The sequence below is a fragment of the Chelon labrosus genome (assembly GCF_963514085.1).
Source record: "Chelon labrosus genome assembly, chromosome: 4".
NCBI lineage: Eukaryota > Metazoa > Chordata > Actinopteri > Mugiliformes > Mugilidae > Chelon > Chelon labrosus.
In genome coordinates this window covers 29619017-29638704 of record NC_140340.1, presented here as the reverse complement: position 1 = coordinate 29638704, position 19688 = coordinate 29619017, and the positions used below count along the sequence as shown (strand labels likewise).

The following is a 19688-nucleotide window of genomic DNA, read 5'->3' as shown; positions in this document are numbered from 1 at the left end:
GTTGACTTCCTTGTAGCATTTCACTTCCTGCATTTCACAGACTTGGACTTTTTTGTTTCCTTGTTTTACAGTTTTTTTCAGTTGCTAACACCCTAAAATGACATGGATAGCACAAATATTTAAACTGACACACAGGGAGCAAAACCTCATCTCAAGTCTCCTAAACTTTAAACACATTTTCTGCTTTACACACATTTTGCAATTCGAAATGGCTCTTTTTAAGTGTACTGAACGCGGTTCTCTGCATAAGACACAACAATCTGACATAAAGTCACATGTTTGCGATTTCAAAACACTGCCATTTAAAATGACACTACATGAGCTCATTGGCCACACATAATATGCTTGTTATGTATGTACTGTAAAAAATCAGAATCAGGTCGAAACAAGTTCTAATTAGCTTCAGTGGCATTAATAAATCTTACTTTCATCTCAGATGCTATATTTCTAGATTTCTGTCCACACATATTTGTAAAAGTTATCTGCAAACAGTCACTGAAATGTTAAAATAACACCCATGCCTACTCCCCCAAGTATCCATGGAAGTCTCACTTCAGTGAGAACTCTGTTATCTCAAACTTGTAAATTGCTCGCTATGCCAAACTGGCTTCCAAAGTAGTTATAAAATACTGAAATCAAACCAAAACTCGCAACACGTCAAAATGTGAGATTAAGCACGGGCAAATTTCCCCCCCTTTACTGCCCATAAGAAAACAAAGTCAAGATATTGTTTATATCTCATGTCATCTCCTGGCTCTGCTCTGCTGAACGTAAGGTTTACTGTTGAATCTGCCCCAGCATGTCCCACAGAATCCACCTGAAAAAACATGCTTCAGTTTTCCTTTGGATAGATCAGGATTAGGATTAGCAATACTTGTACATGCACAGAGTCACAGGTCAGCTGATACTTGGTAAAGCATCGTAGTAAAGATGTATATAATAATATGGTAAGGGACAGATTTCAGCAAAGTTTTATATGATTCCCTGTGTTTGGTTGATCTCTCATGATCAGATTCAACTCGGAAGTTGGCATGACGGAAGTTTGACTGGTGCTTTAAGATGTAGTCTGTCGGTCTTTGTTCAGCAAAGTGGAACAGATCATCTGTTTGTTTTTTTTTTCTGTTGCTTCAGCCTTGCTGTACTACTGCCACAACTACTAACTGTTTCCTCTTCTATTGCTCAGCTTGCCAGTGTCATATCAAAAACGTTACACCACTCAACAGATTTTCAAAGTTTGACATTTTTATTGAAATAATTACAAAAAAATTTACCAAAAAAGCAAAAGTGTTCAAATGGGCAACAATGTGCAAAAAGAAAGCAAGCAATAAAACATTTATTTTCAATTGTTTGTTGCACTTGGCTTTGCGACTTGTCAGCACTGCACACGTCGGCAGTGCTGTAGTTATGACACCAAAAAGGCCTCACCCCGCTGACAAACACGTACAAAATGATGAAAGTTCGAATGGTTTCATTTTAAATGTTTTAGTCAGTGTAAAACACTGCCTATCAACAAACATCGAGAAGTAGAAGGTGACTATCACAACACAAAGCTTAAGGCATATAAAAATACCCGTATTTTATTATATTTTCTAAAAAGAGTGACAGAAAACACTTTCAAGTATTTCACCGAGCCCCAGAATTACAGTATCGGCAGTTGTTTCAACTCCCTTATACTGTGAAGAAGAAGCAAAGACTCCCCAAATTAACTAAATATGGCGAATAAATGTTAAGTTAATGTTAAATTAATATTAAATTCCTAGGGAATAATGCACACGAAAGAAAATATATGTACACAATGAAAGGTTACACCAGTCATCACTCAGTACAAGCAGAGCTGTGCTAAAGACCTCGTGCTGGAAGTGTCCTCAAACGAAAACATTATTTTTATGCGAGTAATTGAAATCATTGATTGCTTTCTTCATTATATTCTCCCAAAGATAACAATTAATTTAGGTTATTCATTAACTCATGAATTGTGTGCAAGTCAGCAGGAAGTAAAACTGCAGACACAGTTTATTTTAATCAACTGTATGACACATCATTCTATGAACTTGTGACATGCATCAATGGAGCGTGAGTTTAAAACTATCGGAAACAGAAACTTAAGTGTGAAAGTGTTTTTTGTTCATTTACTGAAGAGGCTTAGTGTGTGGTCAGATGTCTGCCTGTACGATAGTAAAAGTGTTGCTCCAGTACATCTTCACATTAAGTAGGTGAATGTTGTTATCAAGAGGCTGGTTTGGCAGGATTCAGTCTGAAATTTCTGGTATTTTATCCTGAAAAACAGCAAACAGACACAAAGTTATAGACAGTCACGGAAGCAAAAGTTGCAGTGCACATGTTACTGAAGATGTGATGGTGCTGACGTAGAGATTCTTGTACATGTGTTGTTCTTGCAGCATGATTTTGATTTTTCATTGTGTGGATACAACAGTCATAAACAAGTACAGTTCCCACTTGAAGGAAAGTACAACAAGCAACAACAAATAACGCTCTCACGAGATCACAAGGTCATGAGATCACGTGAGAATCCACCTAGTCATGCAATCTGACCACAGCAACTACAGCACACTAATGGTGTGTGGCTTTTATGCATCATTACAAAGACTACAAGACTGTCTACAGGCATGTTGACTAAACGGCTAGCTACACTGAGTGCTTGCAAGCTTTCAAAGCTCCTCACACTCTAACTCGTCGTAGCTGGTGACAGACAGAAGGTCCGTCCAATCACCTGCCGTGTATTCCGCTTTCACTTTAACCAAAGATCTTCCAAATGAGATTTCCAAAGTATACTGCATCGTAAAATATACTGCATTGTCATTCACGCTAATGAGGGATACATACACATTATAAACCAAGGGAAATTCAAAACTAAAATCTGAGAATGTACGTGAGTCATGAATGCCCAGCGTGGCTTGTAAATTCCTACGAGACAGCTTAATTGCAGTACTAAAAATGTAACACGCTCGTCCGCTTTTCCTGTAAAGTACGATAGCACGATCTAATCAAATATACCCCACACAGCAGGGCAAACAGGTGTAATCAGAAATCAGCTCGTAGGGCATTATCAAGTTAGTAGCTGCACAATGACAAAGTTGCTATGCTGCATTGCTTTAGACTAGTCAGTCAAGAGTGAAGATTTTCGAAAGCTAGATGAGGAAGAATTTACTTATGATGTACTGCTGTGATGAGTGTGACTGAAACGAAATGCTTATTTTAGAATAAATAAGCATTTTCAGCTGTGACTTGTGTAGTGTTTCAGTGGTATTTGCATCTTTCCTGGTTGTTGTTACACAGTTATCGTAAGTTGACTCCTTTTGAAAACAACTTTCCTTTGCGCTTAAATGTCAATAGTGGCACAGACGGGCAAAGATGCGCTCCTAGCAGAACATTTCTACAAAATCCTAAAATGACCAGGTCTGTGATCCCAATCCTTACTCACCCATCCGCCTTGCTTAGCGACCCATGGACCCACGCGACTGTTGAGGAACCCAACCAAGGCACGCTGGACATTAGCTTTCAGGTCAGGGAACGATTTCTTGAGATAGAGTCCGAAGGACACAGAGGCCCTGATGAGCTGCACCTCTGGAGCCACCTCAGCCCTTTGGGAGACTGGATTTTTGCACAGGGCCTCGACACCTTGGCTGAAGGCGGCATCTACGACCTGGGGGAGAAAGGACACAGGAGTCCAGGCATTACAATTCAGTATGAGTCACTGTCTATTAACTTGGTTCTCGACCACACCTGTAATTCTTTTCAAAGCTTGGAGAGAAAAAAAACAAAAAAATGAATGTGGTATTTAACCACTGAGTCATCTGTCACAACAGTTTACTGATTTACAGATTTTCTGTTTCGGTGTGTTTTGCATATTTGATCAGAAACCTCACAAAAAACAAAACTATGACGTACGGTAAAAACGCTGGTTTCACTGACAGATGCAGATGCACCAATGAAACCTGAATGCATTACTTAATACAGTAATAATAATAATACAGGGATTAAACTATTGAAAACACACAGAACAACCACATCCTAGAGACATAGGTGGCTGTATGTGGTATGTGTGAGCGTGTATATTTACTCTGGAAGAAGGTGTATTTATGCTAAGGAAGAAAGAAAGAAAACTCCAACAAAACCAGATATGTGAGGTTTGTAATGTTAATCCAAATAATAATCATTAAGACTGTGATTGTAGCGATAAATATGGAATTAACTGTAACAGTCATAATAATATGAATGAATAATATGCAAGCGGTCAATAATAGAGGATGTTAATGTAATATAACAGTAATTTCTTGTTTGTTTATAACAGTATCAGCAGGTTATGGATGACATGTACATTCCTACACACACACAAAAGCCAAACAACCTTAATGTACAGTATTTGATGGCATTGGTTACATGGATATGTTTTCAAGGCATCAGAATCCAGCACGGTTTAAACCTGAAAATATCTCAGATACTAAATAAATGACAGCATCTCCGTGTAGTTGTGGATAAGGACATATTTGTACTATTAAACGTATTATCTTTAGAGAAGTGTGTTTGCAATAAGGACTGCTCAGTGGTTTATGGCAACCAAACTAAAGCTGAGACATGACGAAGGGAGTCACTATAATGTTTTTACTACTACTAATAATAGTGATAACACTTGATCAACAACTGTAGTTTCGAGAAAACTGCACATATATTTGGCAACAGTCTGAGTCAGAGAGAAAGCAAGCAGTAGCTACTTCTTCAATGAAATGTCCACAACAATCATCTTAATGGTCTATGTAGCAGACTGAATAAAGACCTTGTTTGTTTGTTACCTCTTGTGTTGCAGTCTTCCTTATTTCAGTCAGTGCTGCTTTAAATTTGGCGTCGTCATCCAGGGCATCGGCCACTCTTCTCAGTTTATCAGCTATCAAAACTGGATCAAAATTGTCTTCTGAAAAACAGTGGTGGACAAGCAGATTATACAGTTAACTGACAGCAGACAGCGTGGGGGTAGTGTATATTGACTTTATTATACTGTAGGTCTGCCAAGTTAAATAAGGACTGACAGTGCCGAGGTCGGGGGAGGTCTGTGGCCTACACACTAAAGGTTTAAAACTAAAGCAACACAGGGAAGTGATCGTATCCGGTATAAACACAGTCCAGTGTATTAGCTTCAACGCTAACACAGCCTAATATTTGCCGGTGAGAATTAAGATACCTGCCCTGTCTGTAAGTGAAAGTGATAGTTACAGTAACTAACGTCAGCCAGTCTGTCTCCCATTCAGCTTTCACGTACACCACTAACCGACATTAAAGCCCTACTCACCTTTACTATCAGTCTCCAGCTGACCAGCAGCATCCAGCTGACGACACGCTATATCGAAGTCCTCAAACAGAAAACTAATTATTTCTGCCGTCTGCCGCTCGACATTGACGTCCGTCGGAGCCATGGTGGGACCGTAGAATGTCTCAATACTGGGAGCGATAACGCCAGCGACCGACGGCGCAGGCGCAGAAAGAGGGGCGGTTGCTCCTCTTCCGGTAGGCGGTGCCCACCACTGTCCATGTTTGTATTTCGGCCTCACAGATCCCTTTGAATACCATGTCAAAGTCTTTAATACAAAAACGAGTCACAGTTTAATGTAACAATGGAATTTCAAATAGTAAACCAAAGTCTATATTACTGTCATATTCAGCAGTTCTTCAGTCACCGGTCACAACTAAAAAATATGTTATGATCTTTGATGCAATACCCTCTGCTTCGCCTCATTTAAAAAAGAAAACAAAAATACTGTAATCATCACAAATGTTGCATTGCACACCTCAAGCACATTTTTTTTTACTGGAGATATTGATATTCAATGTGTAAACCGTGCAGTAACAGACACAACCTTGTTTTGGTCACTTGTGACATGCAGTGGAAAAGGCCCTTTAGTATTCTCAATAAATATTGTATTAACAATAATGTCAAAGAAGCAGCAGAAAAGAAAATTTGGTATGTACACATGAATGTATTTGGTGTTATGTTATATTTTGTGTTTAGTGGGTTGGAGAAATGATTAAAGATACAAGTTGAAATGGTCTGACTAAAAAAACCCTGCTTCAATCAAACTGTAGTTGAGCTCAACCAAACCAAGAGCTGCACAAATGTCATTTTAAAGGACTACCATTTACTGGAACACTGAAAAGACTCTGAATGGATAAGGACCCCTCTGCCATTTGGCAATTGTTGTTGTTTACAACACTTGTTATGATTAAATGTCGATCTAAATTAAGTTTTGCAGAAATGATCCAGGAAGTATTCAGACTTTTTCACCATTTGCTTCCATAGCAATGTTGTAGCTTAAATTTAAAATGTGAACAGATGCTGTGTTGGCGGACTCATCTACACTAAAGGACCAATAATGACAAGATGAAGAGCAACATGTTGTGTTAGAGCTTTTTTTTTTTTTTTTTTTGGTGCAAACCTATTAAAAAACTAATGCTGCAATCTTTAATTTATAAACCATTCACCTTTCCTACATCCAGGTCCCACAGTTCTCACTATTCCATCAACTGCTGGCAGTATTATCATTAGCCGTCATTATTAACTGCTATGCTATTGGAGATGAGTTTCATCTCAGGTTATCATAGTTATCCAATTACACATTCTGTGTACTTCAAACAAATTAGCTGCCACTCACACTTCAAGCAGAATCTTCATCAAATAACTACCTGGCTGTGCAGGGAATCAGAATTAGAATCAGCTTTAATGGCCAAGTATGTACACATACAGGGAATTTGACTCCGTTAACTTTGCTCTCTTGTACAGAAACACACAGAAAATAAGTGAAATAAAAATAAAATAAAATAAAATAAAATAAAATAAAATAAAATAAATCTCAATCTGTACACATAAAATATAGGATAAGAGCAGATATATACACCAAACCAGGGTTTTGTACAGTTACTATATACAATAGTGCAGAGTTATTGTTTATTGTTCATGTGTATGGTCTCACACTCTGTGACTGTTCAGAGTTCATCAGAGCGACAGCCTGGGGGAAGAAACTGTCTTTGTGGCCGGGTGGTTTTGGCGTACAGTGCTCTGTAACGCCGGCCTGAGGGGAGGAGTCTAAACAGATTGTGAGCAGGGTGTGAGGGGTCTGTGGAGATTTTACTGGCCCGCTTCCTGACCCTGGACCGGTACAGGTCCTGGATGGAGGGAAGGTCAGTGCCAATGATTTTCTCTCCATACAATTCTGTGTTCATTTCACTCACTCAAAAGTATCCCTAAACACAGTGAGTTTTATTGGTGTACTGAACTATCAAGGCAATGAGTGGTATTTTCATTCATTTCTGACCTGTTTTAAAGGCAATATTTAATTTTTTATTTTTTCTGTTCAAGCAGGGAAACTCAAGACTTTATCAGCCATAAAACATACACTAATTTCAGAACTTGGTTTCACCTTGGAACTGAATTATTCAGGTTATGCGACCTTCCTTTCTGTCCTCATAAGAACGTCAAGTCTCTTACAAGTTCCATTTATTTCCTGGTGACTCACTGTAATCAGAATCAGAATCAGCTTTATCGGCCAAGTATGTGTGCACATACAAGGAATTTGGCTCCGGTAACTTTTGCTCTCTTGTACAAAAACACAGAACAAACGCAGAAAAAATAAATCTTGATCTGTACACATAAAATAAAAAAGGATAAGATCAGATATATTCAAGATCCAGGGATTTGTACAGTGAGTATAATTAATGTAGAGTTATTGTTATTGATCATGTGAATCCTAAGCATGACTACTACATGCTTTAATCTTTAACCTGACCCTTAAGTCTTCATCTTAAACTGTAATGATTTATGTTATGGGTACTAGCATTGTGTCCCAAAATGGATTTATGTCCCACATCATAAGTAACACAGGCACATTCATGCTGCACGACCAAATGCAGTTATACTATTTTTGTCTCCAGTAGATGGCGACATTCACCTACTGACCATGCCTATTGGTGAATGATGCCCCACCCTGCTCCAAATACACAGGTAACTGAAAATAAATAGAACTTGATGACCAGAACAGTTAAATATTTTCTGCAGCATTTACATCATTCACATCCCTAATTATAACTGTTGGTCATGCCATATATTAGACCTTGGTGTGCACATGTGTTAGAATGATTAAATGCACTTAAACCTAAGGTTAATAATAACCCAGACACTGAATTGTGTCACCCATGATTGGTCGTGATTTAAACTCAGGCTTTTCCCTGGAAATAACTGAATGTCTTTATTCTAAATCGAATGAGGCCAAATAGAACCCAATTTGGAAACATCTTTCTGGCATATGTTTTCACACCACAGGAGACCTCCTTCTTTTAAAGCACAAGCACTTGGGTGGGTTCTTTATTTGGGTGATTGGGTGACGGACAGCCAGAGGGAGAAAGAAAGGGATTATTCCTCCCACATTTAACCACAGTGTTTGGCTAGCTGTCAGTGACTGTCAGTGTTTTCTGCAATGCAATCTGAATGGGTTCCGGGAGGGTTTGCACTAACGTGCTTTCCTTATGCGTGACTTGGAGCAGCCAGTTAGCTAGCGGTTCCTGCAAAACCCAATGGGTCAAGAATGTCTGAATGCTGTGGTGATGCTGTCCATGGAGGGGGAACTAGTCAGTAATATGCCTTATCTCAATGAGAAAGTTACTGATAATTTTGCTGCTCACTACAGATGAGCAGTAGTGAGTTATGTGACTACACTCATTGTATCAGTAGTATAATGGTTGAATTTTAAATTCATTGCATATCATCAAACCCAGAACTACTGCTCTCAATTTCAGATTTGCTGCACCTAAAGTGGAATTTATGTGATTCTTTATTTTTCATGACTTCAACATCCAAAGGTGCTAAACTGATACATGTGGTCTAATAATGATCACAGTGGAATGTCTTTTCATGGGGAAGCCAAACTCATTACAGGCATTAATGTCAACACGTTCCTGCCCACACATGCCGTGTAGTTTGTAGCTTGAGGTGAAATGTTGCCAGTGTCACTGGTGGCATTGCTACCTGAGTTAAAGAGCAAAAACAAATTGTTTAGTGCCACCTGACAATGTTAATTTACCTATTCAACGGGTCACCTAGCCATCATTCTAAGTGGTCACTTAAGCAAGGCCAGTTAGATCTATTGATTAATAATGTTGTTTAAAAGCAGTGTTAGAGAATATGCAAGAACTCTAGTGATAGAAAAATAGCTGAAAAAGAGCTTAGAGATAGCGAGCGAGGAAGAGCATGTTTCAGGTATGTAACACGCTCTGTGATGTCACAGGTTGAGATGAAAATTGGGTCGCCCAGTCAAGCAGATCCAACTCTTCAGGAAAGAATGAAGCCTTATTAGGAATCATGCACCAGGGTAATCAACAGGGATGTCACAGTCACTTCTGTGCCTTCCGACATGTTAAAGTCAGTGTAGTGGCAATGCACAGAACATTAGGTCTTTCACAGGAATGAATATGCCATCGTAAGGAGAAACACCATCATTAAGTGCTGTGTTGAAACCCACAGAGAATACCTGAATTAAAACACATGCAGGATCTGAGAACTCATTTAGTAATCTGATGCAGATGGTGTTAAGATGAAGCAAAAGATGGATACGGGTAAGAAATAAAAGCACCGGTACCAGATGGTAGATGGGGAACAAGGGAATTACCTTAAGGTACATAATAATAATAATCAGTCAGTCTACAGGCATTATTCTCATGGATTTATAACTTATAAGTAAATACATTCAAACAGAAAAATAGAGATCTTGTTTTTAAGCAGTATGTAGATTAGAACTGGGGATAGGAGGCCTCTTGATTTGTTGTGAGCATGTTTGCGTGTCACCGTAAAACAACTCTGGTGGAGGTTTTGCAGTGTATGGTTGGAGCGCTGCTGCCACCAGCATCGGTGCGTGATTGCAAGAGCAGAAGGATTCATTTCTGTGGCTCCTGAATCAGTGTAGAGTGGAAAGGAGAAGCCGGAGAAAAAAGGCTTTCAATTCTTCTCAGCTTAGCTGGGATCCTCTCCCCTGTCTCCTTGTAATGAAATATCTGATTGTGGTTGCAGATGTTGTTGCTTTCCATCATTACTACTATGCAGTTGTGTCCACTTAATACAGAAAGAATGAACCCCACTCATCCTGTTTGCTTTGTGGTCTATTTGCTGCGCCATATATCAAAACGCACCTTTGTAATGAGGTGCATTTTTTAGCTAACTCATGCTGCTACAACTGCTGCAGATGCAGTTAGCATTCATTTAGGTCCTACTGTAAACATCATGAAGGTTTGAGAAGAAGGAATCCAGTTTGCTCACAGCTGCTCTGCAGGACTGTTTGGCCTCACCTCAAGTTGCTGTCACGTTACTGATACCTGATATGCTTCTCTGGCTGCACATGTTCAAAAGGATTCCTGAGCTAGGATCTATGCTTCCCATCAGTGAGGCAAGTTTTTGCTGCCCGTGCTTACATGGTTGCCGTAACTCTCCGCTTTGTTCTGGTAGTTTAGCTTTCAGTTGGCGATATGAGGCTGTTGATCTGCTTGTGATGTCTTGGTGTATGCATGCTACAAAGTTTTGACCTTTTTGGCACATCTCTTGAAGCCCACTTATTAACCCTTTCTTGTTGGTGATATACAGAATAATTTTGGACTATTGTGTGGGTTGAATTGGTTTTTGCCTTTTGTTTTGTGGAACGTTGCATCAGTGCATTGTGCTCAAAGGTAATTAACCTCAAAGGTAACCAAGAGGATAAAATAAACTGAACTTCATCAATAATATGGAGTTTGTGGTATAACAGAATAGTAGAAACAGATCTGTGTTGGTGTACAGTTTGTGTACATGTGTGTACAACATTGGTGCTAAGGCATTTTGACTGTGAGTATGTTTGTGAGTCACAGTCAGTGGATGTTGAACCTGTGTTGTGGAGGCTGACGGTAAAAAAGAGCAGCCTAAATGCTTTGAGGCACCTGGCTGGATGAGTCCCCTGAGCTGCCTCAGCTCGGCATAAAGAGGATGAGAGGGGACGCCCATGGTGGCTTTTATCCTACAGATGGGTGGAACATACCTATGTAGCCACGTCTGAGCCTGCTCTCCACCAGTAGTAGTTCAGTATTAACTGTAGAGATATTAACATTTTTATTAGTGTACTTGCATTCATTGAAACACACTCTATTCAGCCAAGCAAAAAGATACTTTGACTCAAAGCAGTGAGTTTGCTTGTTCTACAGTTATTAATGTCACAATTACATATTTCTCACTTGCTGCTTCGCTCACTTTATCTTATTGCCACTACAAGCTTATCTGAGTACTGACAGGCTGTATTCTCTAAGAGCTCCATGTTTGTTTCTTGTATATTGCAAATTCTGACTGCTGCATGTCTTGCTGCTGCATATACTGTGGATTGGTCTGCTCAACTGTGTTATGGTATGTACTGCATATATGTTGTACCAGTCTGTAGGATAACCGGGAAGCTGAAAGTCATCAGGCAGCTCAGGAGACTCATCCAGCCAGTGCCTCAGAGCATTTAGGGACCACTTTAATGATCTTTCTGAAATAATATAATTGTATTTAACAATTTATGTCCTCTGGGGTGGCACAGTGATGTGGTGGTTAGCACTGATGCCTCAAAGAAGGTTCAAATCCAGGGGCCGACTGGGGCCTTTCTTTCTGTGTGGAGTTTGCATGTTCTCCCTGTGTCTGCGTGGGTTCTCTCCAGGTACTCCAGCTTCCTCCCACCGTCCAAAGACATGCTGGTTAGGTTCATTGGTGATTCTAAATTGGCCGTAGGTGTGAATGTGAGTGTGAATGGTTGTCTGTCTCTCTGTGTTAGCCCTGTGATAGACTGGAGACCTGTCCAGGGTATACCCCCGCCTCTTGCCTAATGACAGCTGGGGTAGGCTGTCATTGGGATAGGTTCCAGCCCCCCCGGGGTCCTTCACAGGACAAGCAACTACAGAAGATGAATGATTGAATGAATTTATGTCCTCTAACAACATGCAGATTGGTATCTGTTTGCTGAAATGGTCTCTATTTTCCTTTTTAAGAAATGTATGTGTTGAAATATATAAACCTTGTTGAGTTTTGTTCCCATCCTGAAATTGTCTTGCAAGCGTTAAATGAAGCAAGGAGGTCAGTTTTGTTATGGATTCCAAGTCCAACATAGTTGTGTGGGTACAGCTCATGAATTATTGAGCACATCTTGGCCTATGACTGATAGTGTGGTTGCATCTACACAAAAACTCCCCTCTGACATTCAAGATTGCGGCTCATTATTTAGCCGTGCATTTTGGTTTGTTGATCCTCTCGAGGAAACAGACTTGGACTTTCAAGCCCATTAATTAACTCTCAAGGATTAGACTCCTACAGTACCGCTCTACACTGCTGGCTTGCTGCTGCCATCACTAATTATCCCTCTCTCATCACAGTTTTCACACTACAGTATAGACTTCCAGATAATTGGATGGAAAGCTCAGAAATGGTGAGCTGGCCTCTTCATCAATTAGCATACAATGTGGCATATTCTTTGTTGGTGGAGGGGGGTGATGGGATGGGATGGGCATGGCCCGACATTAATCCCAAAATCACACAGTTCATTAAATAGTGAGCATTAAAGTTGTGTTTTCTTAACCGTACCAGAACAATTTATTTTTGCGAAAGCGATGAATACTATCTGCGTACATTCTCAGTCATCAAGGTCATAGTATTAAAGTGTTTAAAACAAAGCAACTAAACTTTGTGGCTTTTTCACCCTTTTTTGTCATCCATCAGACCTCTCTGTCAAAAATTTCAGAAGAGTGTCCCTTGTCCCCTAAATGTACCGTAGGTGGACTGCTGAGTCCCGGCCTTGAGGTGTTTACTCTCCTTTGTTGTGTCATTCGCTGGTGAAGCAGTTGTTTTGTCTTCATTACATTCCTTGCTGCACTGAACCACACACACTATACCCCTCAGCTTATACCTGGCTGTTTTATCATTAGGGCTGCCAAGCTTCTGTCTCAGTGTTACCTGGTTAGAAAGTGGAATGCAGTTTTTCTTGAAGATCCTCCTCCTTCTCGGTCATTGTGGGAATGTTCTGAACCCAATGGTGCAGGGTTCTAACAACAACAAGGTGATGTTCCAGTGGCTTATGAGAATTAAATACTAAAGTTGGTCAATGGACTGTCTTTGTGCTTCCATGTTGAGGTATCTGTGATCCATGGTGTAGTCACATGGTCACAAATTAAATGTGCACCACTGACATGGAGTCCACGTTTCATTTAGCCAGACTCAATTATTTTAAAAGTCGGGTCGGGTAACACACCATATGGATTTTATAGAAGAGAATATTGTGGCCGGGGGATGCTGGTCTGGCTTCCCTGCTAATTTTGAGTAAGTTTGAGGACCTTCTTTTTAGGCTTCAGTATTTCAACTGAATATCCACAGACACTGTGACCTCTCTGTGTCTCCTCACATGTACTATTATGTTGTTTTTGATATCTAATCCTATGGGGCCTGAATGGGAGGGAGTTTGGGGACATGGGGACGAAAGCCGCTGCCCTTTTATTTCTGGGTGTGAGTGCCCTTTTGAAATGGCAAATCAGAACCTTTTCTTATTTGTTTGCTACGTCTGTCATATTCCTGAAAAAGAAGAGGCAAACAACACAGTTTAGACCAAGACTAAGATGGATCTTGTCTGATATTCAAACTGTGCTTGTAATAAATTATCCTCACTATGAGCTCAAAAAAACTACTAAAAAAAGTAAAAGTAAAAAAGAAGTTTGTGCCACAATTGTTAAAGGGATATCTTCTCCCTGGTTGTATCTAACAAGACAGGACTAGATAATGACTCACTCAGACAAAGGTCACCAGTTAATCTGGAAACCAGCAGATTTGTAGCTCTGGAAAGTTTCTGCCACCTTCAATTAAAATGAACAAACTACATCTTCTGAATCTTCCCAAGGCCCACTCCTTGTAGGTCACACTAGACACTCCCTCAAAGGATACGCGTCCTTTGCAGGTGTTTAACTCACCTCAGCCGACTGCTCTCGTTGTGAAGGAAGCAGCTGCTTGAAAGTCTTGTATTCTTCACTTTATGTCAAGCAGAGCGAAGACAGTTCCCCTGGAGAGGAGCTCAACCTCAACTGTTTTTATCTGCACTGTCGATTACTTCCCAGAGGCTATACACATAGGGTCCAAACTTAGGACAGGAGATGTGGTCTGTGGCTGTACAGAAACAGTCATGCATCTGTCTTTGTAGGACTGAACTCCTACAGGACTTTCTGGTCCTCAACTACCTTTATTTGGTGTCCTCATTAGAATCCATTAACCACTACCCTGCAATCTAAGAAAATGGAGTAGAATCACTGGCTGGTACCTGTGGTGCCACAAACAAGATAAGGGTTCACAGGCTGCTGAAAAACCCAATTTCTGACCAGAACAGGTGACACAAGAATGTAGTAAAAATGACTGAAATCAAACCTCTAGGCAGGAAGTAGTCTTATGGTCTGTGATGGGAAAGATGGCCATCACTAACCGACGATGTTGGCAGCAACATCGACAATCTGTCAAATGACTGTCTGTACTTCATTCTTCTGTCCATCCATTAAGATTTGACTTCTTGTGGGTAATTGTAGCTGTGGCATCTTGAGGGCTGCAAAGACAAACACACGAGAAAAGATGCATTTAGTGCCAGAGCCACCCTGACAGGAATGACACATGATGAATGTCTCAGAGGAGATCTGAATCCAGATGGTTTAAAACTTCTCCCACAGATAATAAAAGTTTGTCACTTTATGCAATTATGTAAACGGCTTCATCACCCCCTTGTTTTGCTGACAGTGTTATTAGCGTATACCTAGTGACAGAACCACCTCCAGTGTTTAGACAAATTACAGTTGCCAGATAGAATTAGAATATCAGCTCATGTGTAACTGTATGAATCACGATGTTGAAAGTAAAACCGTGGGGGTATATTTCCATGTCATGAACATGGTTTCAAGGATTTCAATGTTTTATCTTTAAAAGGTGCGATCTGCTGGTAGCAGTGCCAGTTACACAACTCTGAGACAATCACCATGCATATCACTCTCCCTCTCTCGGCTGCAGTAATGATATTTTATTTCTCCTGATCAACTTCATCACACACAGAAAATAATATTGTGATTTAACTTTGGGCCTGTAAAAAACAGTCTTACTCCGATACTAAATAGGATTGTTAATTATAACAAACACTGTCCTCAGGTAGGGCGGCACAGTGGCGAGGTGGTTAGCACTGATGCCTCAGCGAGAAGGTCCCGGGTTTGAATCCATGGGCCGACTGGGTCTTTCTGTGTATAGTTTGCATGTTGCGTGTCTGCGTGGGTTCTCTCCAGGTACTCCGGCTTCCTCCCACCATCCAAAGACATGCTTGTTAGGTTCATTGGTGATTCTAAATTGGCTGTAGGCGTGCATGTGAGTGTGAATGGTTGTCTGTCTCTCTGTCTCTCAGACTCCAGGCTCCAGCAGACCCCACGACCCTTAACAGGAACAAGCGGTTACAGAAGATGAATGAATGAACTGTCCTCAGATAAAATAGCAAAAGCAGTGCATCACCAGCATATTTGAAATAATGATACACTGCCTCTGTTTTAAGCTTGGTAGAGAGCATTACAAATACTTTACTATATGACATGTAATCAAGATGCCTGGGCACTTGACAAAAAGAAGGGAGTTAGTTGGCCAACTAACTGGTTACTGTTGTTCGCACACAAGGAAAAAACTGGACCAAACTATAAGCCAAGATGTTTGCTGGGTGACATTTATGAGTCGGTTTTGATTCACACTGTTAGTTTTTGGCTGCTGAGAGTGTGTGTGCAATACTAGCCTTTCACTGGAGTCTCCAACAGCAGTCAGGTATATTCTACATTTACTAACAGCCCAGCTGCTTCAAACATCAGCATTTGTTTAAGACAAACAGCAGCCACTGAGTACAGAGATAGAAGTGGCACAGAAAGGTTAAAGGCCAATTTGCTCTCCCGTGCCAGTGTTGTTTGATGCCCGACTTGCATTAGACAACAAAGAGAGGGCTCAGAGTGGGTGTGGGTGAACTGAAATAGACATGGCAAAGTATTAGAGGTGTTAATTTCTGTGAAGCACTTGAGTGGATGGGAGTACAGGCTGTGGGGGAAACCATTTAGAGGAATCTGACTTTAGAAGCAGCCTTGATGATAATTTGGGATGTGAGATTCTCAGCTATTGTTAGAAAATCAAACCTAAGCTTATCTGTTTATCTGTTTGTACCATGCCACGTTTCATGTGTCACACTCTTGGAAATAACCCATTTACTCTTTTTGACCTTTCATATTTGTCATCTGGATACAATGGGAACTGAAAGTACAGTACTATGGATGTACTAATCATTTTTTTCTTAGCCCCTGATCCCAGCCTGATTCAGATTCATAGTCTGATCTACTTCTGTCTTTAACCTGAATCACACTAAAATATCAGCAGTAGGTCCTGGTTTAAATCCTTAAACTTCATTTGTTAAACCAATAATTCAAGTGGCCGAATGTGACTCCTGGGTGGCACAGTGTTGCAGTAATTGGGACTGTTGGTTTAATCCGCTGGATGGCTGGGGGAGTTTGCATGTTCTCCCTGTGCCATAGACTGTAAATAAAGATGGATGATGGAACTTCTCTTCAAAAGTGAAGCCAAAGCAATTACAGCTCCCTCTGGTGTCTGGCTGCAGTATAGGTCATAGCCCCCCCCCCCCCCGCTCCATGTTAGTGGGTGGGTCTTAGACCAAACTAAAACACTAAACTTTTCGGTAGTTAAGGTAGTTTTAGGTAGTTAATATAATAGTGATGCATACTCAAGTGTCAAGTGATTACCAGTTGCCATGCCAACCACTCCGTGAAGCGGTCCCGTAGGACCGGTTCTCAGTGTGGCTCCACTCTCCAAACTTGCCCGATGCCGCTGCCGTATCCCTGGGTAACTAGCATCAGTTTGGCTAATGCAAGGAAGTGGGGATGCATTGTCTATATTTATGTAGTCTATGCCCTGTGCCTGCATAGGTTTTCCCTAAAGACATGCATGGTAGGTTTATAGCTGATTTTAAATTTGCCGTAGGTGTACATGTGAGTGTGAATGTCTTCTCTCTGTGTTACTCTGGTAATAGCCCACTCAAACTGTCCAGGGTAACCCTCTACAGGATAATAGATATTGGATGTAATGTGACTCCTAAAAATGACACGACATGATCTGCTATAGGGAGAAGGTAGTGTGTGGAATGCACCCAAAGCTGGATGTACAGCATTTACTTCGAAGCAGTGGTTCTCTACCTCCCCCGGTCTTTATTTATTGGTAGACAATGCAGGACGTTTGGGTTCTGTTTATTCAACAAGTTTTCCTGACAAAAGTGGTGTCGGTTCATCTCTACAATAGGAAAGTGAATAAGCTTCTTTCTCAGGGTGTCAAACTGTTCCTTTAAATACTTCATGACCTGTCCGTCCCCTAGTGTGGCTTTAGTTACAAACCATGCCACTGCACAGAGTATCATTTAAATGCTGGCTGGGTTGTGCTAAGGTGTAGTAGTTGCATGTTTTATTGTTTCTAAAACTTGAACAGTTCTTCAGTCTCTACCCAGAGGTGGCTGTTTGAGGAGAACACATCCAAAATTTATAGTGCACAGATTTTTTGACAGGCATCTCCGCAAAGGGCACTTACACAACACAAAGATATTCACGTCACAGCAGAGGATATCTCTTTTTTTAATCTAACCATTATTTGGATAACCTTTTGTGCTCGTTAGTGTCTGTCTGCTGAATTATTTCCTTGCTGTGGAATAATATGTTACAGTAAGCTATGCAGAAGTGCATTCAAAAACTTTGGAAATTACTTTTTTTCCCCGTACCTTGTTATTTCGTCTTGACCCAGAAACTAAATATACTCCCTGGAAATCTCTGGAGTCTAATTCAGGTGTCTCTCTTCCAGAGAGTGCATTGCTCTTGAAATGTGGCAAGCCAAGCCCAGTTCAGTACTGGGTGTTTTCTTACATTAGATGATTAGATGTTTAGTGATAATTCTTCCTTGAGGACCAAGAGGACTGTATGTACTGAACACACTGTATTTGTTGTTTGTTTTAGTGCAACAAGACGTTTTGTTCAGTGGTGGATCCACTACTTGCCATATTCAGAGCAGCAGCACTCTGCTGCAGAGAGAGGCTACTGTCAGCTAAAGTGAATGTATTTTTTTATATTCAGTTTTGGATTTGATTTAATTTTATGACAGCTGTCACCCCTGCCACCCCCACCACGGACTGCCGAGACGAGACATCCTCATAGAACATAATGCAAACTGAATAATTTAAGAAGGACAAACTTTTGTAAGCTGGAAAACAAACTTGAGACATTTCTAGGTTTCCACCCTTGGTCTCGCTGGCAAAGAACTTGTAGAAAACTTGCAAATCCACTACTCTATCTTTTTTGTAATTAGTGTATATTAGAGCCAAAGCAAAAACTAATCATAGTTAGGGATAGAGCAGCAGCAAACAAAAAGTTCCCTTTTCAAAAAGTAGTTTTTTTCTCTAAAACGATTCAAATTACCAACTTTTTTTTAAACGGCATCTTGTGTGTTTGTTTTGTGATAACACATATTTGAAAATGAATACCTTACAAATTTAATTGAGTTTCTGTCTAATCCGCCTGGACACAAGATTTGTTTAAACCACTTTTGCATCATGCCAAACAAATAGGGAGAATGAAGCTCTGTTTATTTCCAACTATACTGTATATTTGATCAGACCTATTCTGATTTTTTTTGCCACGCGTCCTTTCCAAATTCACCATTAAAACACACATTTGAGAAATTTGTGGAGGCTTAGCTCGTGTTGAATGGAAAGAAAGTGGCAATCCTGCATAAATGGGTTAAAAATGAAAAGAATGAAGCCATAAAAAGTGTCTTAGGTGTTGAGCTATTGCACTCAGCTGTAGTGGGCAGACCTTTAGTACGGATCTGCAGGGCAGGAATGTTATTCTATGTGGAAACAAGAGCATTTATCATGTTTCCCTCCTGTTTAGAAGAACTGTGGCAGTGATTCAGGATTCAACAGGAAATCACAAAAGCTGGACACCTGTGCTTCAGGCTAACTTTAATCCTCTTAAAGATTATAAATCTACCTGGAGGCAGATTTAGATCAGACGGATAAGGACAGATGATGCCCTTTCATTTAGAGATGTCTGCAAAAATTCCTTTATCACAGAGCAGACGTGGTTATAACTTTAAGGTTTTTTCTGCATATTAAAACTCCCTCTTACTGACTGTAATGACCTCTCAGAGCAACCACTTCTGCACTGTAAATTCCATCTCTTTATTCAGACAGAGGCACTAAAATCTAAAATTTATTTTAATTTAAGTTATTATCAAGGGTAAACAGTATTGCATTTTGCACACTGTAGTTATTACATGAGTACACTAAAAACATTTAAATGTGCATTTAAACATATTTAATGTTTTTATTCATGAAAATCAAGATGTTTTGGAATTGCATACTGTATAGATAATTCCAAAATAAACGTCTTAAAGCCTGTTTTAATGCTTTTAAATTCTTTATATTTAAGGGAAGAAAAGTAATGTCATTGGAGGGTGTTTGTGTGTTTGAAAGGGCACTTTGCTCTAGTCTGAGTTTATTTGAGAATGACTTCTGCATGACAGTGCCTTGTTCATTCTTATGCATCTTCTA

The 19688-nt window shown here is 40.2% G+C and overlaps 1 protein-coding gene across 1 annotated transcript; it reads right to left on the bottom strand.

The window, feature by feature from the left end:
• Nucleotides 1–1064: 1064 nt before the first annotated feature.
• On the bottom strand, nt 1065–5512 carry LOC311487111 (uncharacterized protein). The gene is made up of 4 exons (XM_084543230.1): nt 5306–5512; nt 4812–4930; nt 3443–3664; nt 1065–2276 (listed from the first exon to the last, which is right to left on the bottom strand). Exons 1-4 carry the CDS (start codon nt 5427–5429, stop codon nt 2250–2252), a joined length of 492 nt encoding a protein of 163 aa, XP_084399356.1. The 5' UTR covers nt 5430–5512; the 3' UTR covers nt 1065–2249.
• Nucleotides 5513–19688: the final 14176 nt, after the last annotated feature.

Coding starts and splice junctions, on each gene's coding strand:
- LOC311487111 (XM_084543230.1), bottom strand. CDS start 5,429: ATGGCTCCGACGGACGTCAATGTCGAGCGGCAGACGGCAGAAATAATT. Junction 3,665..4,811: donor GGAAGACTGCAACACAAGAG/GTAACAAACAAA, acceptor TTTCTCCCCCAG/GTCGTAGATGCCGCCTTCAG. Junction 2,277..3,442: donor TCGCTAAGCAAGGCGGATGG/GTGAGTAAGGAT, acceptor GCTGTTTTTCAG/GATAAAATACCAGAAATTTC.